Genomic DNA, 26,374 nt, shown 5'->3' on the forward strand with positions numbered 1-26,374 from the left:
CTCCTGTCGGCATACCTACAGACAGTGCAGCAAAATGTCATGAGTATCACGAGATATTCACCAACGAAAACAATGAACATATCCGTGGTAGCTTGATGCTCATTGCTGATACTCAATGAAAGTACGTCATGAAATTCTGAACGCGATTCTGGCTGTGAAAAGTGCTGCCTAATCCCACTGTTTCAGTCACCAACACTCATGACTGAAACGAAGCTCAAATCAGCTCACGTACACAACTGAGATGATCAGTGATGAGACTCAAACAGTTGGAGTATCAATCACGTGCTTGATGACATTTTGTTTAGCACCCAATTCTTGAACACTCACTTGGTCACGACATTTTTTCACAAAGATAATCACGACATCCTTGGAATATACTTGGTGTTTGGTCCCAGACACAAAATGAGCATTCTTTCTCGCTCTGTCTCCTTTGATTATCTGTCGGGTCAAACAGAGTGGGACCATGCTAGTTTTGTTTCTTGGAACCACTCGCACGCATATCTCCCATAACTCGTGATGATCACCGACTGAAAACACATATCGCGACCAAGTGACTGACCAAGAGTCACCAAGCATGTGATGGTTGCAAACAACTGATTGAGTCTCACCTCGGATCATCACAGTAGCGCTCGTGACACTGACATTATTTCGTTTCAGCCGGAATTTGTCATGACTATGTTAGTGACATTTGCAGATTTGATCACAGTAAAAAAGTCGTTTTGAGTATCATCTCTGATTATAACAATTGAGTACGTGACGCTGACATTGGATTTTGTTTCAGTCAGATTTTTTTATGACATTGACAGTGACATTTTGCAGCACTGCCTATAGGACGATGTTCCGTTAGAGCCAATCCACTGGGAGTTAATGCCAACTCACCATAAAAAATGATACGAAGATGTTTAGTAAGAGATATTCTTATACTATTTTATGCTAAATACTCTGCGCATGATGACAGATAGTGTCCTCAACGCCGCACAGAACGTTCCTCCTCCACATTTTGCCTCAAACTAATGCATTCCTTCAGCTTACCCTTCAGATAGACGGTGGTAATGAAATCAGACGCAATGTTGTACAGACTCTCAATCTCCACCTTGGTCGCGAGCTGACGGAGCAACAGCAGCTCCCGCTGTATGTGTCCCTCGGTGTACGGGCGCTTGGTCATCTGCTCGATGCGCTTCAGCTCACCTTCCCGCAGCGGAACACCCTGCAGCCCGAGCAGCTCAATGTCGGACGGGAACAGTCCTATCCAGCGCATGGTCGGCACGGCCAACGATCGTTGCTGGTGCACCATTGCCTGTGTAGGGAGGGATGGCGGATGAGTGAGAGGTGGTGAATTGAGAACAAAAAGGATTCAGAAAAAATATACCAGTGAGCCAAATTTGTAGACGCAAAAGATTTCAATTCCATGCGGATCGGCATCCATCAGTCCGTAGATGGGCACATGCGTCCAGTCGGAAATCTTTTTCAGCAGCAGTCGCGTTGAAACATCCGGATATCCTTTGGCCTGCAATAGCGCATGTATTATCATACCATAACCCTCTTTTAAAACAAACTTTCCCCTCTACCGTTATTAGCACGAGTGTGTCGGGAAATGTGCTCAAAATGCCATCCTCCAGCAGTCGCTTGAAGACGGTGTCCTTCTCAACGACCAGCACCAGCTTGGCCGCTAGTCGGATCTCCGTCACGCTCCCGACATCCAGCGGCACTGCCGTGCCCCATCGACCATTGCAATCGATCCGCTGTCCATCGCTCAGCGTGAGTACTATCGGGCCCGCGATCAACCCTTTCGAGGTGTTGTACACGTGCAGCTCCCACGGGTCGGCATCGAGCAGCGCACAGACGTCCTCGAGCGTAGCGTACGTATAGGCCGGTGTTTGCGCTAGCTCCAGGTGCAGATAGTAAAGCTCCCGCTTCGTGCAGCTCGAGCCGGTAGTAAGCAGCTGGTAGATGGTGGCCAACAGCTGCACCATCAGCTGTAGGCGCCGTGTGTTCCACGGCCGGATCGTTCGTCCGTCCTGCGAGGGTTCGATCGTTTGGAGACTAAAAAAAAAGAAATCACGAGAATGTAGTTCAGGGAAAAAGAGACCCGTGTCCTTGCGATACACTTTACATTCCGTTCTCGATCTTGCACGTTTCCCAGCGTGCCTTACTACGCCGGATTGGCAGCGGGATGCCTTCGGTAACGCAGCGTTCGATTTGCTGCAGCAGGTCGACTATTTTCGTCTGTATCTCGCGATGCCGTTCGGACAGTTGGCTTCCCTCCTCTTCCTCCGGTAGTAGCGGCGCTGACAGCGGTCCCTCTGCCTGCGCTGATTTCGTGCTTTCGTCAAACCCGGAATCTTCCCAACCGTCCACCAACCGGTCCGCACTGTACTGTGTGTGCGTGTTCCAGTCGTTATCGAGTGCGCGCTGCTCGGTATGCGTGTGGTGGCCCGTTGCTATGCCGTGTGGGCTGTGCTGTGAAGCAGCAGCAGGCTGTGATGGACTGTGGTTGATATTTTCCGTACTTGAAGGCACAAAACAATGAGTTTCGTACGACGCGTGTTCATTTTTCTGCTTTTGTGTGGCTGTTTCAAGTAAATCGTCCTCAAATAGGAATGCGTTTGCTGGTTTTAGTGATCTTTCCTGTGAACAATCGTTGTGAACGGTAGTGGAAGTGGCGTTTACTGCAACAGTTTGCTGGTTGTTTTGGTGCTCCTCTTTTGTGTCGTTGTTGTCGGCAAATTCTTTAAACAGCTCGACAATGTTCTCATCCCAGGCGGGTGATTCTAACTGCAGCTGGTCGGAGGAGCTTTCATCCAGGTTTGAGGCCAAATCGGAGGGCAGCAGGATGCTGCTCGGAGTGCTGGAGAAGGATTGGTTGCTTTCCTAGGGGACGGAAAAGAAAACAGTAACACTCCGATAACGGTACAAGTGTGTGTCTCATTTCCGTTACCTCAACATCCTTGAAGAAATCCGCAATGCTAGACGACATCATGCTTCAAGCTGTTTTTACAAGGTAAGTTGATGTATTATAAATTTACTGATTAAGAATATGCAAATAAGCTTAGACTGTGGTTCCTTCCCGATGGAGCGACTAGGTTGAACTAACCGATAGGTGAATTCGAATCCAAGCATCCTTTGAACAGCAGCAGGCGGCGGAGGAGCTACGGTTACGCTAACGCGCCATATTGCATTTTTGAACAATGAAACCGTTACGATAAGAGCGTGCAGGATGTTCGGTTTGCAATTGTTTTGCAAATTTTGATCGCAATTGTTATCTACACGTGTATCTCTTATCAATCAAAATTCGTATTTTTGGCGATGAAAATTGTTGTTAGGGGTATACCTGAACTATAGATTTAAAGGCATTTTTAAATAACAGAACTCCCATGTGCTACTGCATTATTAGAATACTGTAGTCGTTTCTAAGAAAAACTGTTTCCTAGATCGTGGCATTTAAATACTCGTTTTTTTTATACAGCTGTACAAGCAGCGGTAGAAACTGTCCTTATATGTTTATGTCCTTGGTCTTGCCTTTAAAAAAATGTTATCTTCTAAATCTAAATGTATGCTGAAATACTAGCCATAGCAAAAATGGGAATAACTGTCCAAAGAAGTGGCGAGAGCTCGGAACAGGATCTACCCGATGCAGATTCGGTGTTCGCAATCAATTCTGGAGCCGATTCCGATTCTGAAATCGATTCCGAATGCCGAACCTGTTATGGAGATGACTCCGTAGTCGGAATTGACCTGGGAATCGCAATCTGCTTCGATAAAATAAATAGAATTGATTCCGGAATTCAAATTGACTCACTTTAGGAATTGAAATCAGAAGTTTTCGAGGCGAAATCAATCAGTCCCGGAAAGTACATGAGAATGAATCGTTTAGGGGATGTAGGTAAAGACGGACACGTTAAGGGAAATGGTCAAAATCTAAGGATATATAGGTGCAACAACCATGAAAATACGCATACATTATCTTACACTCATGTTTTATCAGAAAATGTGTTGAAACTTTTAAGTTTCCATTGATTTTTGCGTTTTTTTTTTTCATGAATGAAAAACATGATTTTTTTCGTGCAGTTTTGGAATGTTCGGGTAAGACGGACACCTGATATGGGAAAGATGGACACCATGAAGGGTAAGATTGACACCTTTAGAAAACGTAGGAAAGTAAAGAGTTTTACAGTATTTTAACAATATCCATCGCTTTCCACGTCCTGGTACGTTTATAAACCAATTATTGGCCAATTGCAACAACGATTCATTCAGCCGTGAATTTAGGAATTGTTAGCATCGCTTCTAATAGAACGTAGAATGCAGAATCTAAGGCATCTTTTTTTAATATCGGGCACTAACAGTGGAGGTTGCACCAGCTTACAGAACAACAATTTAAAACTTCGCTATAGAAAATTATTCCGCGGAAAGTCCGCGACCACAGCATATTTGAGGGACTTGTTAATAGGTCCAGCCATTTCTTACATTGAAGATTGAACTTTTTGATATCTGTAAACCCATAGAATCTCTCATCTATTCCTGAACGATTTGATATCTGTACTTTGTCTTTTTTTTTATTAAAGTTGTCCAAGTCGTGACAAAATATTGGATTTCGTGAAGAACCTCATCAGCGTCGAGCGAGTAATATCATAACGCATGACTGCTATTTTGACCGGTGTTTCATTTCTCGCTTATTTATTACTTTTTCTAGTTGCGTAATGGTTTATATCTTCAAAATACCCTTATTTAAGGTGTTTGAAGAAATATTTTTATCACCAATTGATATAAGAAGTAAAATAACTCAACAAATTCGGTGTCCATCTTTCCCTATGACAAAGTGTCCGTCTTTCCCGCTATGGTGTCAGGATATTTAAACCATCAGAAAACAAGATTTTGTATTGCTTTCATTCTCGTTCTTTCGCCAGTTTTTTGCTTTACCATCATGACAAATCGTTCATGTAATAAAACTTCCGAAAATATAAACAATGCAAGATAAAGAGCTTAAGACCCGCAATAATCAAATTAGATCCACAAAGGTGCGCACGATTGAAAATTTGTTTTGTTCGTGAATTTAACCAATTTCGCTTATATTACACAAAAAATGTTCTCAAATGTGTTGTTTTACCTTCAGTTTGGATTCTACATTGTTGAATTACACGAAAATTACCTTTTTCATGCATTTATGAGAAGTGTCCATCTTACCCGCAGTGTCCGTCTTTACCTACCTTCCCCTACAAGTAATTTTAGATTACTTGAGGCTATCAATAAAATCGTTGTAGCCTAGAACCCAAACACCTTTTCTCATTAAGATGCTAAAACTAAGCCCACTGTGATTGCAAAGCCCATTCCGTAGCCAATTGTGATTCCGGAGGCGATTCCAGAGTCGATTCCGAAAACTGATTCTGAACCTAATATACGGAATCGATTCCAAAACAACTGTGAAGCTAGCCGGAGTCGATTCCAACTAAAATTTAAATCATATATTATTATTAGTCTAAAAGTAAAGTATCGAATGGTAAGGGTAAATCATCCGTTTCGTTGATTGCGCTGTTCGAAGCGCGTAGTTGTAAAAGGACTTTTTTTTTAAAGTTGCTTAGGCATTATTTGGTTCCAACATAGCAGTGCCTTAGTGCGCGGATCATAATGCTAACAACTGAGCAAATGTCCTTAAATAAGAACAGGTTCAGAAACATCTGTAGCTGGCTATTGATCTTTCTCTTAAGGCGTCATCCATCAATTATATAACGCTAAAACTTTCGACTTCCTCTCTCACTTTTCTCACAAACCTTAACATTGAAAGAATCTCCCGCTAAAAAATTACGTAACGGAATGTGACCCCATATCCCAATATTTTGGATTTTTTTCAAAAAAAAAAAAATGGTAATCATTTAAAACTATTTTGCGATTGTCACATAAAAATCTGCATTTGTCGCAAAAATATTTTGCGATTTCCGCTAAAAAAATCTGTGATTGACGCGAACTACGATTGCCGATGAACAATGTTGAAATGTTTAAAAATTATCGCAAAATAATATGTTATAAAAATAGTTTGTTATGTATAAATGTATAAATGTTATGTAACAAAAGTAACAAAACTGGCCTCCCACCCTCCCTTCCTCCATGCAACAAATCGTAATGTTTGAGAACACTCCCTCTCCCCCCTATCCACGTTTCGTAATTGATGGATGACGCCTAATCGTACTTTGTTTGTATAAATTCTCTTATACTAGGAGTGGGATTTGAAAAGCATGATCGCAACTGATTTGTGCTTGATGGCAGCAGGAATGCGGCAGGCTGCATCTGTGTGACTGCTATCACACGGTTTACACGGGCAGTATCACACAGAATGCGTGCCATGTTTGCTTTGCGAATTTCTGTCACTTGCGTACTAGTGAAATAGTTTCCATTCTCGTAGAAAAACCGGTCACCCTTTCTAGTACGTCGGAACTGCACGCCCATAATACACTGCATTACTTGGCCAGTCTGCGTACCGTCGATCTTCTTCTCGAACGCCAACCCGACGGACAGATCGAGATCGTCAACCGATTTGTAGTACGTGCTCAGTAGCTCAATTGCCTGAAGAGTAAGACAAACATATGTTAAATAGATCAGGAAAGATATTTAGACAACAGCTGCTGCTTACCTCAGGTAGTAGAAGTTTGTTGTAATCATTCCAAGTTGCAACACGCTCTTGGAAGCAGTAAAAAACAAAATCATTGTATCCGGGTAGGCCATGATCGCGAGCACGCTGGATGTCGAGCGATTTAAGGTCCGTTCCGAACATGTTGTTGAAGCGGAAGAGGAAATGCTTGGTGGCAGGATCGAGACTGGTATCATGAAGTCCCATCGGCTGAGTAGTCAAACCACGAAGTAGATCAGCATATCGATCGGAAGCTTCCTCCAAAATCGTAGGATTGTTGGTATGATCGTTGATGTCGATCTTGCCCATGGATATGCGACTTTCCTCGTAAAGTCTATAGAAAATAGAACAGTTCGTATAAAAAATTCATTTAAAATAGTACCTGAAAGTACTTACTTCAGCGTACCCTGTATCGAGGAGTGAAAAAATCGGAAGGCAGCGGTCGTATGGGAGTTGATAACCGAAGGATTCATAAAGGCATTGTAATCGTTCGTTAGAGATCTTGGTTGATATATCAATTGATTTTCCAACATGTAGCTTCGACCCAAGAAGTTTGGCAACCACTCATAGTACACGATGTGCTGGTACTGAGCGATATTGAGATGACGAGCCCGTTGAAACACTTCTTCGTTGTTCAAATTACCGTTAAGACGTTGCATTTCCCTGGCAATACGATTGTGTTCCCGTACAAAGACGGTTTGAAGTATTGCGAGATGAGGACTCTGATTTGCTCGTCCATCGCCAGTGAGATAACAAGCATCATTGGGAGTTTTCAAGGTACAGGTGGCACCTGCGCTCGGATGTCTCGGTGGCCAATCTTGACCATCGCGTATTTCAACTTTCAAGAAACCGGTGTTAGGCTCCCGGAGTGCTTGAGCTTCTTCAACGGAGTTCCCATATACGATGGATAGGTCCAAGTACGACGTTACGGCGTTGATCTGCTCTGCCCTTGTGCAGTTAGAGGGATTCTCATCGCAGTTGGTGAGGGTACGGATCATACTCAAGCACTCTATTCCTCGGGCAGAAAACACGGGATCATCGGGAGATACGGGAATGGCAAAGCATCTCGGGTCGCGATTAGGCTGTAAGCGACCATTGGCACAGCACGGTAACTGATCACGAACTATGAAGGATGAGTAGGAAAGAAGCTTTGACTTATGTCTGTTTATCAACTTTCGTTCTTGACATTACCTCCACGCGTTAGGGCCATATCGTGAGCCACGATCTGGCCAAACTGCATGTTAAGCAGCGAGAACTTCGGACTGTTCTGTTCACCCTCATCGAAAACTTTAACCGAAAGCAGTCGGGCATTAGGCAACTCACTACCATCCTTGGCTAATGCTGGCCGAGATCTTCTATCACTGTATTTAGGTGGAAGCAACCGTGTAAACAGTGTATTAGCGGCACCCCAGGACGGGACTTGAATATTATTGCAGGTTCCATCGAATGTTCGGTACGGGTTGCTAGGACACTGTGCCAAAACTTGTTGAAGACTTCCTGTCACTACTAGAAGAAAAAACCCGAAAGATTTCACACGAAGCTCCATCGCTGTCACAATTCAACTGATCTACTTTACATCTGTTGTTTCATTTTATATACCTTCGGAAAAAACGCCTTTTCTGTTCAAGGTCATTTCTTCCAACCAGCCATAATACTGTACATAATACTTGAGAAAAACAGTCGAACGTCTACAGAAACGGATTTTGGCACATTAGAAAACAACATCAGTATCAAATATTGGTATTGCATATGACGTCTTCCACTTATCGACAGTCACCGTCGACAGTTACTTGAGACTGCAATTTTTCTCAACCAAAACAGACCTTGTTTTTTTACACCCATGATATTTGTTTTAGTACCATGTGCCGTCTAGTGAAGTGTTGATAAATCATGTACCTTGTATTTCTTGAAAAATGGAAAACATCTGCCAATCTTAAATCCAACAATTTAAGATCGTGCAGTTTTCAATTTTGTATCCAACTGATGATCGGATATTTTAATGTTAAACTTTACTTAATTGATAACACACAAACTGCAAGTAGAATTTGCAAGGATGTGGTTTGAAAATTGTTTATTCCATTGTCTGTGACGCACTGAGACCAGTCCACAGCATCGACACCAGCCTCTAAACAAACAGCGATTGCCAGTGTAAACTTTTAAAATTTCTTAGTAATACTAACCTTTATAAAGAGCTCTAACCAAAACCACATTTGTAACAGGCAATAAAATTAACGGATAGCTTTAAGTAAACCGACGACTGTACCACCAGACCGGCCAACCGGTGATGATCACCGACTGAGAATGTCGTGACCGAGCGAGTGATCAAGAGTTGGGTGCTTAACAAAATGTCACCAAGCATGTGATTGGTCCACCAACTGTTTGAGTCTCACCTCTGATCATCTCAGTTGTGTACGTGAGCTAATTTGAGCTTCGTTTCAGTCATGAGAGTTGGTGGCAAAGACACACCTAAGTTGTTTGACGAGCTCCTTTTTCCACTCACTAGGCTCACTAGGTTTGAAGCTACTGGGCTTCAGTAGTCCGATTATGATCATAATTTCATTGCTGGTCGACCAAGCCTGTAAATATGTTATGAATTAATTTGGATTTATGTGGAATAATTTTGGTTTATTGACAACTATCATAGGCTCTTTCTTAACCATTGCCGCACTTGACTATCACTCTTTTTCTAGGTTATGTAATAAGTACATTACTATTCCAGGATCGTACATCGTCTATATAAATTGACTTGTACTAGGAGTAGGATGTGTCAAGCAGGATCGCAATGGATTCTTGCTAGAAGGCAACTGGAAGGCGAGAGGCTGTATCTGTACGACCGCTGGGAAACCGTTATAGCGGGAACTGTCGCACAGAATGCGTGCCATATTTGCCCTCCGAATTTCTGTCAGCTGCCTAGGTGTGAAAAGGTTGCCGTTTTCGTAGAAAAAGCGATCGCCCTTTCTAGTGCGCAGAAATTGCTCGCTCATAATACAGCGCATCACTTTGCCAGTCTGGGTACCGTCGATCTTCTTCTCGAACGCCAATCCCACGGACAGATCGAGATCATCAACCGATTTGTAGTACGTACTCAGTAGCTCAATTGCCTAAAAAGCAAACGTTACGTTGAATAGATGGTAATAAGTAATTTTCACAACTCACCTCTGGTAGTAAAAATTTGTTATAATCGTCCCAAGATGCAGCACGCTGTCGGAAGCAGTAAAACACAAAATCATTGTATCCGGGTAGGCCATGATCGCGAGCACGCTGGATGTCGAGCGATTTAAGATCCGTTCCGAACATGTTATTGAAGCGGAAGAGGAAATGCTTGGTGGCAGGATCGAGACTGGTATCATGAAGTCCCATCGGTTGAGTAGTCAAACCACGAAGTAGATCAGCATATCGATCAACAGCTTGCTCCAAAATCGTAGGATTGTTGGTGTGATCGTTGATATCGATCTTGGACATAGATATGCGACTTTCCTCGTAAAGTCTTTCAAGGATAGAACAGTCAGGATAAAAAAATAATTTGATATAGTATGTAATAGTACTTACTTCAGAGCACCTTGAATGGAGGAGTGGAAGAATCGGAAGGCAGCGGTCGTATGGGAGTTGATAACCGAGGGATTGATGGTGGCACTATAATCGTTCGTTGCAGTTGACGCTGGGTAAATCAGTTGCTGTTCCAACATGTAGCTTCGACCAAGGAAGTTTGGCAGCCACTCGTTGTAAACGATGTGCTGGTACTGAGCGATATTGAGATGACGGGCCCGTTGAAACACTTCCTCGTTCGACAGATTACGATTGAAACGTTGAATATCCAAGGCGATACGATTGTGCTCACGTACGAAGGCAGTTTGAAGTATTGCCAGATGGGGACTCTGATTAGCTCGTCCATCGCCAGTAAGATAGCAAGCATCATTGGGAGTTCTAAGAGTACATGTAGTACTTGCGTTCGGGTGTCTTGGTGGCCAATCCTGTCCATCACGTGCTTCCACCTTCAAAAAGCCAGTGTTGGGCTCTCGGAGCGTTTGAGCTTCCTGGGCAGAGTTTCCGTACACGACTGATAGGTCCAAAAACGACGTTACGGCGTTGATCTGTTCAGCTCGTGTGCAGGTAGCAGGATTCTCATCACACGTGGTCAGCGTACGGATCATACCCAAACAATCGATTCCACGTGCAGAAAACACGGGATCGTCGGGAGATACGTGAATGGCAAAGCATCTTGGACTGCGATTAGGTTGTAGGCGACCGTTAGCACAACACGGTAACTGATCGCGAACTGCCAAAATTGAGAGAACCGTAGAGAGGTTTATGCGTACAACTATCCACTTGATATATTACCTCCACGCGTTAGGGCCATATCGTGAGCCACGATCTGTCCAAACTGCATGTTCACCAGCGAGAACTCCGGACTGTTTTGTATGCCCTCATCGAAAACTTCAACCGAAAGTTTTCGAGGGTTGGGCAACTCACTACCATCCTTGGCTAGAGCAGGTTGCGATCGTCCATCGCTATACTTGGCAGGAATCAACCGTGCAAACAGTGTATTAGCAGCACCCCAGGAAGGGTTCTGAACGTTATTGCACGTTCCATCGAATGTTCGGTACGGGTTGGTGGGACACTGTGCCGCAACTTGTTGAAGACTTCCTACCACTACTAGAAGAAACAACCCGAAAGATTTCACACGAAGCTTCATCGCTGTCACAACTTTACTGTCCTGCTAGGGACTTGCTATGCCTATTTATACCATCGAAAAAACACTTGCCAGTTTGTTTTGTAAGATGAACTGTGTGTAAGAAAAAAAGAATAACTAACGAATTGGCAATACAAAATATTTACTCGAAAGCTTGTAGAAATGTTGTAGACAAATATTTGCTTTAAGTACAACGTACTGTCCTAGCAGAAACGAAAGAATTTTGCATGCCTCTATGCAAACACGACTCACCGGATGGTTTGAAAATCCCTCAAACTTGGGTATAGAGTATGCCAATCGAATCATAGTTTGTTTTTAGGATAGACATTTTCTACTGTACCAATGAACTTCGTTGTTTTTGTTCGGCTGTGCATACAATCGAGGGAGCCACGTGAACCTGTACTATGTCAGTGTAGTTAGAACAGCTGTCTGTACGCTTAGTTTATTTCCGCGTGAGAGATATTTTTGTAGCTCAAGGTTTGTTTGAGCATAGCAAACGACATCATGTCCTAAGAGTGCAAAGTAAAATATATGGTACAATTTAGTTTAGCTAAAGAATATATCAGATTTAAAGGGTGGATAGAAGAATATCTTCTGAACAGTTCTCATCAAATACAGTACAATCTGATATGGCGAAGAAATTTTCGCTGATTGAAACACCATATTTTTACAATTATCATACGATAGGCTTTTCTCATTAGAATGATGGCGAGGGGTTAGACTCTAACAAAAAGAGTTCAACGGCATACATGTTTGTATTAGGCATTTGTATTGGTAAGATGTTCACAAATGTTTGTAACATAATGCAAAGCACATTCTGAGTAAACAAGTATTATGGATATAAAACAAGAGAGAGAGGGATATAAAACAAACAATTGACAGTTGGATGAGAAGATGGTTATATTTTTGTAGCTGGTTCGGTAGAATTTCCTACAGCAGATTACTTCTTCTAGCTAGCGTACGAATTGTATCTTTGCATCCGCAAATATATGTTCTACCGCTACAAAGCTACACCGTCGCCAATAAGAGATATTCTTCAATTCTCCAATTATTAACAACACTAGAACTCGCGAAGATTCGGAGTCGGTAAGGAACTGCACGTCACTAGCGGGTTAGTGGTGGAAGGTAGCAAAAATGCGCTCGACTGTATGCGTGTAACATCGGTGGTCGTATCGCACAGTATGCGCGCCATATTCGCCTTCCGAATCTCACTCAACTGTCGTGCGTTGAAATGGTTGCCGTTTTGGTAGAAAAAGCGATCGCCCTTCCTGGTGCGCCGGAACTGATCGGCCAGTATGCAGCGCATCACCATGCCCGACTCCGTACCGTCGATCTTCTTCTCGAACGCCAACCCGACGGATAGATCGAGATCGTTGACTGATTTGTAATAGATGCTGAGCAGGTTGACGGCCTTAATGAATAGAAAGCGGAGGAGAAGGGGATCAAGAACTATTAGACATTTACTTAGCAACATCGTCACAAGGAACACTCACTCCTGGCACTAGCAACTGGTTATAATCTTCCCAGGTTGTAGCACGTTGATTCAAGCACAGAAACACAAAGTCGTTGTATCCACCGAGTCCATGATCCCGTCCCCGCTGGATGTCGATCGACTTAAGGTCCGTGCCGAACATGTTGTTGAAGCGGAAGAGGAAATGTTTGGTCGCCGGATCTAGGCTAATATCATTGAGACCCATTGGTTGGGTGGTGAGACCTCGAAGCAGGTCGGGATATCGGCTAGAAGCTTGCTCCAAAATCGTAGGATTGTTGGTGTGATCGTTGATATCGACCTTGGACATCGAGATACGACTTTCCTCGTAGAGTCTAGCATGAAGAGGAGAATTAAGTTGACAACTCATTGGTGTTGATGCTTGACTCTACTTACTTCAGAAATCCCTGTATGGAGGAGTGGAAGAATCGGAAGGCAGCGGTCGTGTGAGAGTTGATTACCGCCGGATGAATGGTTTGGCTGTAATCATTCGTTGCAACCCCCGGCTGATAGAGAAGCTGCCGCTCGATCATAAAATTGCGACCCAGAAACGCCGGTAGCCACTCCTCAAAAACAATGTGCTGATACTGGGCGATATTGATGCGTCGCGCTTCTTCGAACAGTTTATCCGGCAGCCAGGTTGGATTCAGCGTCTTCAGCTGTCTGGCGATACGATTGTGTTCCCGTACGAACGTGATTTGCAGTATCGCCAATTGAGGACTCTGATTAGCTCGTCCATCGCCGGTAAGGTAGCAAACTTCTGTGGGAGTCTTTAAAGTGCAGGTTGTGCTTGCGTTCGGATGTCTCGGTGGCCAATCCTGTCCGTCACGCACCTCCACCTTCAACAGACCGGTGTTGGGCTCTCGGAGAGTTTGTACTTCTTGTGCGGAGTTTCCGTACACGACTGATAGGTCGAGAAAGTGTGTGACGGCGTTGATCTGCTCTGCGCGCGTACAAGTCGTAGGATTCTCGTCACATGTCGTAAACGTACGGATCAAGCCCAAACAATCTATTCCACGCGCAGAAAACACGGGATCATCGGGAGATATCGGAATGGCAAAGCATCTTGGGCTACGATTAGGTTGAAGGCGACCATTTGCACAGCACGGTAATGGATCACGAACTGTAAACACATTGAAACACATTGATAAGCTCTGGTTTAGGATACAAATCTACAAGCATCTGTAATACCTCCACGCGTTAGGGCCATATCGTGAGCCACGATCTGTCCAAACTGCATGTTTGCTAGCGAGAATCTTGGACTGTTCTGCACGCCCTCCTGGAACACTTCAACGGAAAGCACCCTCGGGTTCGGTAGCTCACTCCCATCCGTTGCTAGGGGTGGAGTGGACTTGCCATCGGCATACTTCGGATTTACAATACGCACGAACGGTGTGTTAGCAGCACCCCAGGAAGGATTCACAACGTTATTGCAGCTACCGTCGTACGTTCGGTAAAGGCTGCTTGTACACTGCGCTAACGTCTGCGGAATGCTCAACGCAAGGCTTAGTACAAGGAACACTACTGCACAAGGCTTCATGTGAAGCTTCATTTTGTTCACCATCACGGTTTTACATCAACTGGTTTCTGTGAACATGTGGGATGCCCTCATTTATATGAGATTGTTTTTGGGCATTTGTTTACCGAGTGTCTGTTACGAATTTATCTGCAAACGATGAGCGTGCCAGAATACAGTACCTCACCAATATATGTATATGCGACTGGTACACTGGTGGGTATAAATGTGGTTTATTTAATGAAAATCACACAGTTCTGGCATTAAAGAGATGAATGACTTCAAATAAAATCAAATCAAAGGGATCAAAGCTTCATAAAACCTACACACTTACGGCTAAGTCGGAGATAAATCTATACGATATTCACGCACGATGAAGTACACATTTTTCCACCACTGTGCGCCATCAGTGTCAGTGTATGACGAACATGTTGTTGATGGTACGTGCGGGTTCTACGAACATTTCGCGTAACGGAGCTTTACTCAGCTGCAGTTGTTTAAGTACCTATGAAGGGGAAAGGGTCGGACCATCATCAAGTGCGCCATCGTGTTAAGTCAGGCCTTTCCTTGTGGTTCTATTAGTTAAGATGTTCTGTTGTACTGGTGCCTACTGGACGGGTGTCTACAAGTAAAAACAAGCCCGATTGCCAAATAGTATGTCGGTTTACATGATTTGCGTCATGCCAAACATGTATTTTTTGGAACTGATAAAAACAAACAATTTTAAGGAAAGCTGATAGTAGTACACTGAGGGAAGCACGTACTTACGAGATTTGCACAAGTTGAAGCACATACACTCATGAGGAGCCAGTTGCACAAACACCGTCAAACAGTGCAACCTAGAGCTGCTTGTCTAGATGTAAACAACACGCATATGAAATCAAAGCTACTCGGAAACGGTAGTATCCGTTTTTCCGTTTTTCGTGGAATCTTCGCAAGTCAAAATAATGACCAGAGTTCTGGGGATTTGATCATGAGTGTGGCCACAAATCTGTTGAGACTTGTTACGTTTGCTACATCTGCTTTTAAATTGGCCGCTTATGGACTTGGCAGATGAGTTTTACATGTGACAGGTGGGTTAGGCTTGTGTAATGAATGCATTATTTAGTAAATGTTTAAACCCATTGTGGTCATACCTCTAGATGATTACACCGCGTCATTTTGACTGCGTACTATAATATTGAAACAATCATGTGCAATTCCGCCCTTAAAAGATGAAAGGTGTACAAGACGGTCTATTTGTACACGTCCAAACATCCTTCACTTATAAAGAGGCGAAAAAGGCCAATCTGAGGCTATACAAATAAAGAAAAAAAATCCTTCACTTATGATTGTATAAAATTACATATCTTGCTTGATAATATTAGGAAAATGGCTATTCAGTTTCTTCCACAAACTGTTACAAAAAGAAATATTCGATGCTCAATAACAATTTCTCATGCTAGACAGTATCAATAAAAAAGAGACAAATGATTCCTTTCGTTCCAGTTAGTGTAACTATATGGAGATGATGAACAAGTTCTGCTACTTCCTCATAGATGGCGCTATTTACAATATTGGAGTTATTTGTCTACAAATGATTCTTATTGCAATGTTATTGGATTTTAATTTCTCTAGGTTTCTGTATTGAGTTTCGTGTTTTTATATTGATCGTACTTTTGCTTATCGACCTTATCACTTAGACAACTTCCGATTTTCTCTTATACATTGGGTCGAATTCAACTGTCATATTTCATGCCAACATTTACATATAATGCTATGTATTCAAAATCGGACACTTCGAATTCGGTCGCTCTTCCTACTTTGAAGACTTTTTTTATTTACTTCCAGTGATTTTCGCAGAAAAATGTGTATGCTATTTTCTCATTACTGTGTTGAAGGGAGTTAGAAGAAGCCCACTGCAAAGTGTTTATGCCGTTTTATAATTTTAAGGAATTGATTTATGCATCGCAAAGTACAAAGACCAAATGGATTCCGGTGTAAATTTTGAAAATGTGTGAGTACCCAACACTGCACAATACTGCCATACATTCGCATTGGCAGAAAGGATACCTTAATGTATTATTTATATTTGTATATTGCTCATTCATATGAATTGTATGCAAAAAAAACATTTTTATTAAATTTTCTTATTGTATTTTTTAAACATAAATGCTCATTTTTGTGTTCAGCAATATCAACCTTTTTTGGTTTTTTGTTTTATAAGAACTTTGAGCTCAATCGTATTATTATTGTTAAAGTTTCATCAACCAATCTCTTCTTGAAATTCACTACAATTGACAACCATAGAATTACAAAATGGTTTGAAACTATAATGAGTGTAGTGAGTTTTGTGTAAGTGGGCCTACTATTGATGTGAAACGTTGTGGAAGATTAAAGATTTTGAGAACATCATACCTTTATTTTGATTAATGATGGGCAGGTCGACCAGAACCTCCCGGGTCGGAGCCATCCACATACAATACGGAGCGCTCCGGGTCGTAATTTTGATGTCAGTAGGTTCTGTAGGTTCAGCAAAGCATATGCGACTCTGACCTGTGGGTGCAATGAGTACAATAGGCTCATACGAGTTCAATAGGTGCAGTAGGTTTAACAAAGCATAAACGATTACGACCCGTGGGTGCAATGAGTTCGGTAGGTTCATACGAGTTTAACAGGTTCATACGAGTTTAATAGGTTCATACGAGTTCGGTAGGTTTATACGAGTTCCATAGGTTAATACGAGTTGAGTAGGATTAGTAGGCTTGGTCGCTTTTACCTACCAAACCTACTACATCTAATGAACTCGTATGAACCTGTCGAACTCGTATGATCGTACTGATCTCATTTGAACCCACCAAACTTATTAAACTCACTGCACTCGTATGAGCCTACCGAACTCGTTGCACCCACGGGTCGGAAACGATTCCGGTCAAGCTGCACCAGACTCCGGGTCGATCCGTTTGTTGAGTCGCATGACCCATCACTAATGTTGATATCTCACTTACCACTCATCACTAGTCTAATCATTGCAACTGGTTTCAATTTGAAGCATCTCAACTACTTCTGATGCCTCAATAGTGAGTGTAATCTTCCTTTGTAGAAGAACTTGTTAGGCCTAATTATTTAATTTTGAGAAAGGAGATGACGTAGAAAGGGTGGAAGATTTTACTCCCTGTAGTTCTGATCTTATGAAGTATGAGATGCATGAGCTGAAGCCGAAATTAAAAGACTCGATCCTAGTGGTCCTGGCAGAGCTAATGCTATCACTAAAAGACACTTGCAAGTCCGATGTTCTTTCAATGTTTCAACTATAAGCGGACTTATCAACACGTTCAAACGCTTTAGCAAGAAAACACAACAAACACTTCCAACTTTTTTTTATGATGTTGTATTATTTTGAACACCGCAAAGCGACCGCCCCACAGGTGAGACCGCCACGTTTGCGCTGCATTGGTTTACATACCGAAAACAAAATGAGGAGTGAGGGAAAGAACACACGCAGGTTCATAACAACAAAATCAAATAAATAGATTGCGGAGGAAGTGGGTCGATGGGGGATCATTGTATCAGCTTCGCAAAACAATAAAAGACCAAGTGTCTCACGCCACACGTCATGCCCATCTTACCAGGCGTAGTGAGCGTGCGCATCCTCGTAGGTGGTGTGCGCAACCTGGACGGCCGGCGAGTAGGTCAGCGTCTTGGTGGCGGTAGCGACAACCGGGGCAGCATGGGCAGCATAGGTCTGGACGGCAGCCGGGGCAGCATAGGTGGTGTGGACGGCGGCCGGGGCAGCGTGGGCGTAGCTAGTGTGGACGGCCGGGGCGGCATAGGTCGTGTGGACGGCAGCCGGAGCGGCATGGGTGTAGGTGGTGTGGACGGCCGGGGCAGTAGCATAGGCAACCTGCTTGGCGAGGACGGGCTGGGCATAGGCGTACTTGGGCAGCTCGTTGGTGATGCGGGTGTCCGACTTGCGGACGCTCGAGAACGCGGTATCGACGGCCTTGGAGTAGTGGGAGATGGTTCCGTCGTGCGAGCGGATCGTGCTCTCATGGGTGGCACCGACGGCCGGGCTGGAGACGATGGTCTTGGCGACTGGGGCAGCAGCGTACACCTGAGGCGCGGCGTACACCTGCGGCGCGGCGTACGAGATGGTCTTGGCGACCGGGGCGGCGTAGGCCAGCTTGGCCGGGGCAGCCTGCGAGATGGTGCTGTAGCTCACCGACGATGCCGGCGAGTAGTGCGCCACCGGGGCGGCGTACTGGACGGCATGGCCAGCCTCCAGGTATCCGGCGCTAGCGACGGCCAACGATGCCAGGAAAACGACGAACTGTCCGAGGAGTAATCAGGACAAGCGAAAAGATTAGTACCCGCGGGAGTCAGGCAAGCCTTTGCTGCAGGACACTCACCTTGAATGCCATTTTGCTGAAGCGGTTTGTTGTTGGTTGTTGGGCGGGATACTCGAAGAAGTGTGTCTTGCTGCTGCTGCTGCTGTTGCTGCTGAAGACGCTGAGTGATCAATGATACAGTTTCGTACCACGGCCCGATTATTTATACAAAAACCCGTGCGTGCGCTCGCGCAACCGGGAAGCAACGCGAGGACGAATTTTGCGAACGCGATAATGGTGCACCACCCCTGGGGCGGAGGACAGGGGAATAGTGACAGAAAACAAAGGGGGAAACAAAATGGCAAAGAAATGCAACACACACTGCTGCAGCAGCTGCTGCATTTCAACCCTTCTCGCACACAAAATCTGTGCCGCGGGTGTGGAATAAAGCGCAAAAATAAAGCGACAAAAACCATCGCCGCGACGTCCATCGCCCAATTATACGTCAGGAAAGTGGCCACGGCCACCACTACTGTGTGTGTGTGTGTTTGTATGTGAGTGAGCGTACCGCTTTTGGTGATCGTGATCGGCAAGCGGACGAGCGGAAGCACGTGTAGTAAGGTGAAGGTTTCGCGGTGGGCAAACGCTGCATGCAAGACTCCAGAGCCCTCCTCGCCGGGAAAAGGGAAGGGAAACCCAGCCAACAAAACCATAGCAACCCAACCCGTTTTCAAGGAAGGTTACCTTCGCCTTCACCATAATCCTTACCGGGTAGAGTAGGGCGATTCGATCGCTTCCAGGAGCTCGATCACACATCGCGGCGTGCGTAACGCGTGGACGCACGTTCTGGAAAAAGGAAGAGATTTGGCATTTTAAAGTGATGTTTTTCATTTTCACAGATCGAGTTGTTGTTCGACGCCTTCATCTGAGATTGTGTCCTTTTTAAATAAAAAAAATACCTGAAAGCATAAATAATTAAAGCTAAACAATCTTTTTGTTTACCAATCCCACCAAAGACAATTGCCAAAGGCTTCGAAATAAATTCGATAGAAATTGAACACATTCACCAAACTGCCCTGGTGGCTGGTTAATGCCATGCATGATGAATGTGTTCTCCTGATATGGGTAAATTAGTTGTTGTATTTTTTCCCCCCTAACCGTGGGAGAAAGGACACACACACACACAATCTCTGCCGGGAGGGTTGCGAAAAGGTTATTACTTTTTGTTGTTGTTGTTGTTGTCGTTGCTGTTAAATATTTGTAGATAAACGCGATATGTGCTGCTGCTCCACTGCTCCCTCAACCAATGGAGTCAACGCAGCCTTGACATTTAACATTTCTTTCATAATGAGCTCTCTGCACTGCCCCGTTCTATATTCTGCTTCTGCCGCTTGTTTGATACGTTCTCTCACGCTTCGTTAAGAAAAAAAGGGTTCAATTCTGGGATAGCTTTTTTGTTTGTTCCTGTTCTTTTTAAGCTGCCTGTTGTTGCTGCAATAGTGCAGAGTTAATTAGCGTGACAGCTGTTTTTCATGACATTATGTAATGCGCGGGAACGGTCTCTGCACAAGCAATCTTTTCTTTACTTTCAATTAATGCTTTCGATTTGCCTCCAATTCGTCTTATCGCCGATTGGGTTTATCGTGGAGTCCTTTATTGCAGATTTTAAAAGCATTTTTTGTTATTAGCTTCATTTTACATGTGCCAACCGATCAAAGAAATGATAAATTTGGGCTGTTAAATATATACCAATATAGTAAACTTTTAGTTACCCTTCATCTTGGTATAGATTTTATTGTTTTGAGCTCGATTGTTCAACGTAAATTATTGGCAAAAACTTTGCTAAATCATTACTCACAAAGCATGCAATAAGAACCCCAAAATTTGTTCTATGAGCTTGAATTTATTCACTGAGCTAAGCTAAGTAAACAAAGCCTTACTAAGCTACTAAGCTCCACTAAGTTTCTACCCCTAGAGTTTACCCGTGTAGAACTAGTAGTTAGTTATACACCACGCGTCAAGGCGAAAGTTATCTGTATATAGTTTTGAAATGATTTTAATCTCAGCTACGTAACATACAGTCAGTCCAAAAAGTATTCGTCTAGCTGAATATTTTGCAAAAAAAAACCAATTATGGCCACAATATGTAAGGGGGCGATAAAAGTAATGATGAGGTTTGATAAAGGGACCATCAATACACACATCCTGCTAAAAGATAAGCATTGAAATAGTACAATATCAACCAAAATACATAAAAAACTAAAAAAAGTCCTTTGATGGGCGCGCAAAAAGTATTCGTCCATATAGCTTTTTCATTATTTACGCTGGACAAACACTACGTAGACGTGAAATAAAATTATTATTATTAATCTACTGATGACTTAAAAAAAAATTACTAATTTTATTTAAGTATTAAATACTTAAATAATACTTATTACCTATGTTCCTAACCTAACAAAAATTAACACAAATTATCAAAAATTTGAGAAAAAAAAATTTAGAAAATAATATTTAAAAATTAAAAATTAAAAATTAAGGCAGCACGGGATTATGGAGGGTTCTGATGCGGGATCGGAAAGAGGATAAGGGAAGGTTGAAATCAAACATAGAATATACACAGTTAAATCGACGAATTGCACGAAGAAGGGGGTCATTACGGACCACTGCAGTTCGGCGGGAAGGGATCACTAGGGGAGGGCGGTTTCGAAGAACATGGTTAGGGGCGTAGAAAGGGATAGAATCTAACGAAAGAAGAGGTTTAATGTCCAAAAAATCAAATTTTACCAAGGAATCAATGCATTTTGTGATGGCCAATAAGATCAGGAAAAGAGATGGGTCACATTTGGTTGATGGGTCATGCTGCATTTCATCGTAGCTGGTCATGTAATAGCTTGAATGGGTGAGTTGTTACAAACATGTTTTGTTTAAATAATACCATACACAGAAAGTGGCCAAATCTGTTAAGGTGCATCAAAAAATACAGGAATTTATGTCAAATTAGGCTCTACTTACATATTAAAACATATTTAAATCGCCAAGGTCATACGGTCGACGTCTACCATAGCGAAAACAGTCTACTAAGATGCAACAACAAAATCTCGTGTAACGGTAGCATCATGGGGTCATGATACTAGGGCTCAGTGAGGTAAGGTGAGCTAGAAAAATGATTCAAAATAATAGGAGACGAGATGGGGAAACATATTAATGCAGTTTTTAAGTACTTTGAGTTCCAGTTCTGGGAAATTTTACTTAAAATGTATAACATGTTTCAAGAACAGTCGAGCTGGAGAACATACAGAGCATTGTCATTTACCCGAAACGCCAAATCAGCTGAAACCAAACTGATGAAAATGATTTAGTAGACTCTCAATATGATATCAGTTGCCATTTTGTCAATGGAACTTGGCCACGTAGTCCGGAAATGCAATAATTCTACCAGAGAATAATTGAAACAAGTCTTGTAGGATGAGTGGATCGAAAATACGCCTTTTTAAAGGTTCAAATGAATTCTTGCGTTGTGCAAGTAGTCACCAATAGTCAAAAATGCAGTAAGAAACAAGACCAGGACATTTTTGATTCCATAACCTTTATTTTCATACGCATGTTACGCCAAAAGTCTGATGGACGAATACTTTTTGCGCGCCCATCAAAGGACTTTTTTTAGTTTTTTATGTATTTTGGTTGATATTGCACTATTTCAATGCTTATTTTTTAGCTGATTGATGGTCCCTTTATCAAACCTCATCATTACTTTTATCGCCCCATACGTATTGTGGCCATAATTCGCCTTTTTGTGCAAAATATTCAGCTAGACGAATACTTTTTGGACAGACTGTATGTGCAAACCAAAGAATTTGTGTTGTCTTGAATATCACAAGAAGCAGTCATGCCTGTCATACTTGTGATACAAACGCATTTTTATCACGTAATCAAGATGCCTAGATAGACTACAGGTGGGTCCTTAGCTTTGATTTTGGTAGCCATGGTGGATGGCAATTTCTATGCAGATTGGCAGATAGGGAGTATGGGTTGCTTAGGACTTTGTATGAGTTGCTAAGGACTTTGTATAAGTTGCTAAGTAACTTTGGACCAAGGTGTCTTTATTAAGGAGGTGAATTGTTAGCGCGTTTGCCGGGCGCCATCATTGAGTATTGTTATGTCAAATCGCATACAATTTTCTATACCCCCCTACAGCCCTCCCCGATTTTAATACCAGAGCCCCCAGTATTGTTATGTCAAGTCGTGAAATGTCAATTTGCTCTGAAGCACTTCACCTCCTATTATCCATACACCTTGCTTTGGACTCTATAGCTGTCAAATGAAAATTTGTCAAATTACACTGGACGGACCGACCACGTAATCGAATATACAGTCCAGGTGGATACGGTTAGGATAGGAATCTAGCCATCGAATCATACAGAAGCCGGAAGGCTTACCATTCGAACGCCGCGTCGTTCCTATATGCCAGGCTATAATGCATCTATTTCAACATTTTCGTACATGTCCTTCATACCTTACTAGCTATTCGGCAAAAGATATAAAACAGAAGCAAGTCTTACAGGGCAGATCGTAAGAACAAGGTGATAAATTAGATTATAATCAAGATCCTTTCAGCAAACCTATTTCTCTTTTAATGCTTAAATGTCAAGAAGCGATCGATTTGTACAATTTGAAGGAATGATATTCTAATTCATTTAACCTTTGCCGAATAATCTTCTTACAAAAAAAATTAAAGCTTTTCAATATATACATTTGCAACGTTGTTTTAACTGACTGGTTCTGCTACCTGATTAATTGCAGATTCTACCTTACTTACTTACTTATCCGGGGGCGTTACAACCGCTGTACGGTCTTGGCCTGTTTCAGGAGTGTCCGAAATTGCTCACGGTCTCGGGCCTTCGTCTGCGAATCCGTTATCCCAGCCTTAATGGCATGGTGTTTTATAACACTGTAATGCTTAGAATTGGGGTCGATCTGGTGATACAGTCGCCAACTCGTACGACTTAACAACATGTCCATCATAAGTTCAAACTCCGAATGGACCGTGCCGTCATACGTCCACTACGACTATCCTGCTATGGGGGTTATCCAAAAGTCACTGAAAGACAAGTCCATTAGTGGTATAGGCAGACCTTGACCGACGACGGTTGTTGTGCCATAAAAGAAGAAAAATGCGTAGTAGTAATACCATTGTGTAATGTAGTAACGAAAAGATCGGTATTATTGAATCATCAAAGGTTTGAACACTCGACGTCCCTAATACAAAACCCTTGTGTTGACGTCTGTACTATGAACTAGGTTTCAGACTGGCTCTCTGTAAGGCTATAAAAGTGTTTGGTCCGAATGAAAGTTTATTTGAGTTGAAGGGCATTTTCCAATAAAGCCAGCAGCTTTTCTTTTTCGAGTAATTATTATTCTATCATTACGGTGTGAATTGGCTTTGACAAACCAACATTTCGAAATCGCAGCTCTTTTAATGAAAATGCGTAGCATTATTTTCGTATTAAGTATGTTGCCCCATTGCTACACACCCTAGAACCGCCCCTATGTGTCAATCAACCCGCGAGAGTGAAACACTCCAAGCTTTGGTAGATCCAATTATAATGAATCTACCGCCGTGATATGATTGCGCCCGCATTACAGAAATACGCTAAATTTCTCTTCCTTTCAACATCGATAATTGCCTACCTGCACTAATGGCGGGCGCGATACAGCAACAGTTCTACACAGCCTGCACCTTATCATTAAACTGAAGGACACAAACTCGAGAGTGAAGTAATCTTTGGGATGTCATCAAGCAAAATTCTGCACAGTATATGATTCAGTTTGTACGAGATTGTATTTCGACTCAACAAATGGTCACATTCGAGATGGTAGATGTACTCTCTCTGATGAAAGAGAGAGACTGAATGCACGCATTGCTTGCAAAAACAGTGTAACAGCGCAACAATGCGACAGTGTACTTAACTGGTGGCGTTTTTTTTTGTTTTGTTTTGTTTGAATTAGTCTTGTGGTGCTAATAAATAGTTGCTTTGAGCGGTTGGTTGTTGTTGTTGTTCCTTCAGGATGTTTCGCTCAGACAGAACCTTCTTACCAGGCATAATGGGCATGGGCGTCCTCGTAGGTGGTGTGCGCAACCTGGACGGCCGGCGAGTAGGTCAGCGTCTTGGTGGAGGTGTGCACGGCCGGGGCAGCATGAGCGTAGGTCTGGACGGCAGCCGGGGCAGCATAGGTGGCATGGACGGCCGGGGCAGCATGAGCGTAGCTGGTGTGGACGGCCGGGGCAGCATAGGTGGTGTGGACAGCCGGAGCAGCATGAGCATAGGTCTGGACGGCCGGAGCAGCATAGGTGGCGTGAACGGCCGGGGCAGCGTGCGTGTAGCTGGTGTGGACGGCAGCCGGGGCAGCATGAGCGTAGGTCTGGTAGGCCGGAGCGGCATGGGCGTAGGTCACAGCCGGGGCAGCATGAGCGTAGCTAGTGTGGACGGCAGCCGGGGCAGCATAGGTGGTGTGGACGGCCGGGGCAGCAGCATAGGCAACCTGCTTGGCCAGGACGGGCTGGGCATAAGCGTACTTGGGCAGCTCGTTGGTGATGCGGGTGTCCGACTTGCGCACGCTCGAGTACGGCGTATCGACGGCCTTGGAGTAGTGGGAGATGGTGCTGTCGTGCGAGCGGATGGTGCTCTCATGGGTGGCACCGACGGCCGGGCTGGAGACGTACGTCTTCGTCACTGGAGCGGCGGCATAGACCTGCGGGGCGGCGTACACCTGCGGGGCAGCGTACGACACGGTCTTGGCGACCGGGGCGGCGTAGGCCAGCTTGGCCGGGGCAGCCTGCGAGATGGTGCTGTAGCTGACGGCCGAAGCCGGCGAGTAGTGAGCGACCGGGGCGGCGTACTGGACGGCATGGTCAGCCTCCAGGTATCCAGCGCTAGCGACGGCCAGCGACGCCAGGAAAACGACGAACTGAGGGAAACGACACAATGGGGGAGAAAAGGGAGAGAGTTACGTTATTTCACTTGCAATTATAACACCGCGCACCAGCGATCCTTAAATCCACTAAAAGAGGCCAACTAGATCACAAGACCCGCAAGATTCGCACGCTGTGCACAAACAACACTTCACAGAAAACGAAATCGCTCGTAGTCCTTCGTCCAGGACTAAAACACCACAACCACTGTGAGCTCCTACCTTGAATGCCATTATGCCCGTAAACTGGAGGTTTTGGTTCTGGTAAGATGTGTTACTGTCGATGAGCTTAGCACCTGAATGATACTGTTCCATCCGCGGGCAGCAATATTTATATCGAAACAGTCCTCCCAACCTTTGTGCCTTTGCAGCTTTGGTTTGGTTTCATTGTTCGGTTCAAATGTCCAGCCCCCCCTGTATCGACCGACCGCACCCCCAGTTCGCCCCAGTTAAAGGGTGATAGCCGGGGAGAAGGAGTCTCGTGTGCTCTCGCGCGTACGTTCAAATGAGCTATTTCCACGAGAAAGTGTGCAGCGGTAGGGGTAAAAGACTGCGGCGACAACTTTGCTGCCGGCAGCAGCAGCAACAGCAGCCACAGAGCACCGCCGCAAGGAGTCAATCGAGCGTGTATGAAACGAGCCTCCTACTTTCGCTTTTTTTCGCGTACGGGCACAGCCCGACACTGGGTGAGAAAGGTGTTGGCCTCCTCCTTTCGGTGGTTGTGTGCTGCGAGCTCTGTGTATATGATAATAGCAATAATAAAAGCAACGAGTGACGAATC

General features: G+C 43.8%; 5 protein-coding genes across 5 annotated transcripts; all 5 read right to left on the reverse strand.

Moving 5' to 3' along the window:
- Positions 1 to 883: 883 nt before the first annotated feature.
- Positions 884 to 3,024, reverse strand: LOC1271049 (meiotic recombination protein SPO11). Its single transcript, XM_309793.5, has 5 exons — positions 2,939 to 3,024; positions 2,114 to 2,871; positions 1,569 to 2,043; positions 1,370 to 1,507; positions 884 to 1,297 (listed from the first exon to the last, which is right to left on the reverse strand). Exons 1-5 carry the CDS (start codon positions 2,978 to 2,980, stop codon positions 968 to 970), a joined length of 1,743 nt encoding a protein of 580 aa, XP_309793.5. The 5' UTR covers positions 2,981 to 3,024; the 3' UTR covers positions 884 to 967.
- A 3,107-nt stretch (positions 3,025 to 6,131) lies between these two features.
- On the reverse strand, positions 6,132 to 7,862 carry LOC133393159 (peroxidase-like). Its single transcript, XM_061656617.1, has 4 exons — positions 7,814 to 7,862; positions 7,019 to 7,745; positions 6,626 to 6,956; positions 6,132 to 6,558 (listed from the first exon to the last, which is right to left on the reverse strand). The coding sequence occupies exons 1-4, from the start codon at positions 7,860 to 7,862 to the stop codon at positions 6,175 to 6,177; spliced, it is 1,491 nt and encodes a 496-aa protein (XP_061512601.1). The 3' UTR covers positions 6,132 to 6,174.
- A 1,358-nt stretch (positions 7,863 to 9,220) lies between these two features.
- Positions 9,221 to 11,340, reverse strand: LOC1271046 (peroxidase). Its single transcript, XM_309791.6, has 4 exons — positions 10,961 to 11,340; positions 10,172 to 10,898; positions 9,779 to 10,109; positions 9,221 to 9,723 (listed from the first exon to the last, which is right to left on the reverse strand). The coding sequence occupies exons 1-4, from the start codon at positions 11,313 to 11,315 to the stop codon at positions 9,355 to 9,357; spliced, it is 1,782 nt and encodes a 593-aa protein (XP_309791.6). The 5' UTR covers positions 11,316 to 11,340; the 3' UTR covers positions 9,221 to 9,354.
- Positions 11,341 to 12,048: 708 nt separating this feature from the next.
- Positions 12,049 to 14,396, reverse strand: LOC11175697 (peroxidase). Its single transcript, XM_003436844.2, has 4 exons — positions 13,993 to 14,396; positions 13,198 to 13,924; positions 12,806 to 13,136; positions 12,049 to 12,723 (listed from the first exon to the last, which is right to left on the reverse strand). The coding sequence occupies exons 1-4, from the start codon at positions 14,363 to 14,365 to the stop codon at positions 12,373 to 12,375; spliced, it is 1,782 nt and encodes a 593-aa protein (XP_003436892.2). The 5' UTR covers positions 14,366 to 14,396; the 3' UTR covers positions 12,049 to 12,372.
- A 3,434-nt stretch (positions 14,397 to 17,830) lies between these two features.
- On the reverse strand, positions 17,831 to 25,925 carry LOC3291193 (sialidase). The gene is made up of 6 exons (XM_061656618.1): positions 25,816 to 25,925; positions 24,719 to 25,590; positions 22,445 to 22,456; positions 19,393 to 19,470; positions 18,706 to 18,814; positions 17,831 to 18,626 (listed from the first exon to the last, which is right to left on the reverse strand). Exons 1-6 carry the CDS (start codon positions 25,906 to 25,908, stop codon positions 17,922 to 17,924), a joined length of 1,869 nt encoding a protein of 622 aa, XP_061512602.1. The 5' UTR covers positions 25,909 to 25,925; the 3' UTR covers positions 17,831 to 17,921.
- Positions 25,926 to 26,374: the final 449 nt, after the last annotated feature.

The sequence above is a fragment of the Anopheles gambiae genome, chromosome 3, assembly GCF_943734735.2.
Source record: "Anopheles gambiae chromosome 3, idAnoGambNW_F1_1, whole genome shotgun sequence".
NCBI classification, from domain to species: Eukaryota; Metazoa; Arthropoda; class Insecta; order Diptera; family Culicidae; genus Anopheles; species Anopheles gambiae.

Coding starts and splice junctions, on each gene's coding strand:
- LOC1271049 (XM_309793.5), bottom strand. CDS start 2,980: ATGATGTCGTCTAGCATTGCGGATTTCTTCAAGGATGTTGAG. Junction 2,044..2,113: donor TGCAAGATCGAGAACGGAAT/GTAAAGTGTATC, acceptor CTTTTTTTTTAG/TCTCCAAACGATCGAACCCT. Junction 1,508..1,568: donor ACACACTCGTGCTAATAACG/GTAGAGGGGAAA, acceptor GCGCTATTGCAG/GCCAAAGGATATCCGGATGT.
- LOC133393159 (XM_061656617.1), bottom strand. CDS start 7,862: ATGCAGTTTGGCCAGATCGTGGCTCACGATATGGCCCTAACGCGTGGA. Junction 7,746..7,813: donor TATGGCCCTAACGCGTGGAG/GTAATGTCAAGA, acceptor CATCCTTCATAG/TTCGTGATCAGTTACCGTGC. Junction 6,957..7,018: donor TCGATACAGGGTACGCTGAA/GTAAGTACTTTC, acceptor TATTTTCTATAG/ACTTTACGAGGAAAGTCGCA.
- LOC1271046 (XM_309791.6), bottom strand. CDS start 11,315: ATGAAGCTTCGTGTGAAATCTTTCGGGTTGTTTCTTCTAGTAGTGGTA. Junction 10,899..10,960: donor TATGGCCCTAACGCGTGGAG/GTAATATATCAA, acceptor CAATTTTGGCAG/TTCGCGATCAGTTACCGTGT. Junction 10,110..10,171: donor TCCATTCAAGGTGCTCTGAA/GTAAGTACTATT, acceptor TATCCTTGAAAG/ACTTTACGAGGAAAGTCGCA.
- LOC11175697 (XM_003436844.2), bottom strand. CDS start 14,365: ATGGTGAACAAAATGAAGCTTCACATGAAGCCTTGTGCAGTAGTGTTC. Junction 13,925..13,992: donor TATGGCCCTAACGCGTGGAG/GTATTACAGATG, acceptor ATGTGTTTACAG/TTCGTGATCCATTACCGTGC. Junction 12,724..12,805: donor ACCAGTTGCTAGTGCCAGGA/GTGAGTGTTCCT, acceptor CTATTCATTAAG/GCCGTCAACCTGCTCAGCAT.
- LOC3291193 (XM_061656618.1), bottom strand. CDS start 25,908: ATGGAACAGTATCATTCAGGTGCTAAGCTCATCGACAGTAACACATCT. Junction 25,591..25,815: donor CGGGCATAATGGCATTCAAG/GTAGGAGCTCAC, acceptor CGTTTCCCTCAG/TTCGTCGTTTTCCTGGCGTC. Junction 18,627..18,705: donor TCAGCAAAATGGCATTCAAG/GTGAGTGTCCTG, acceptor CTCCTCGGACAG/TTCGTCGTTTTCCTGGCATC.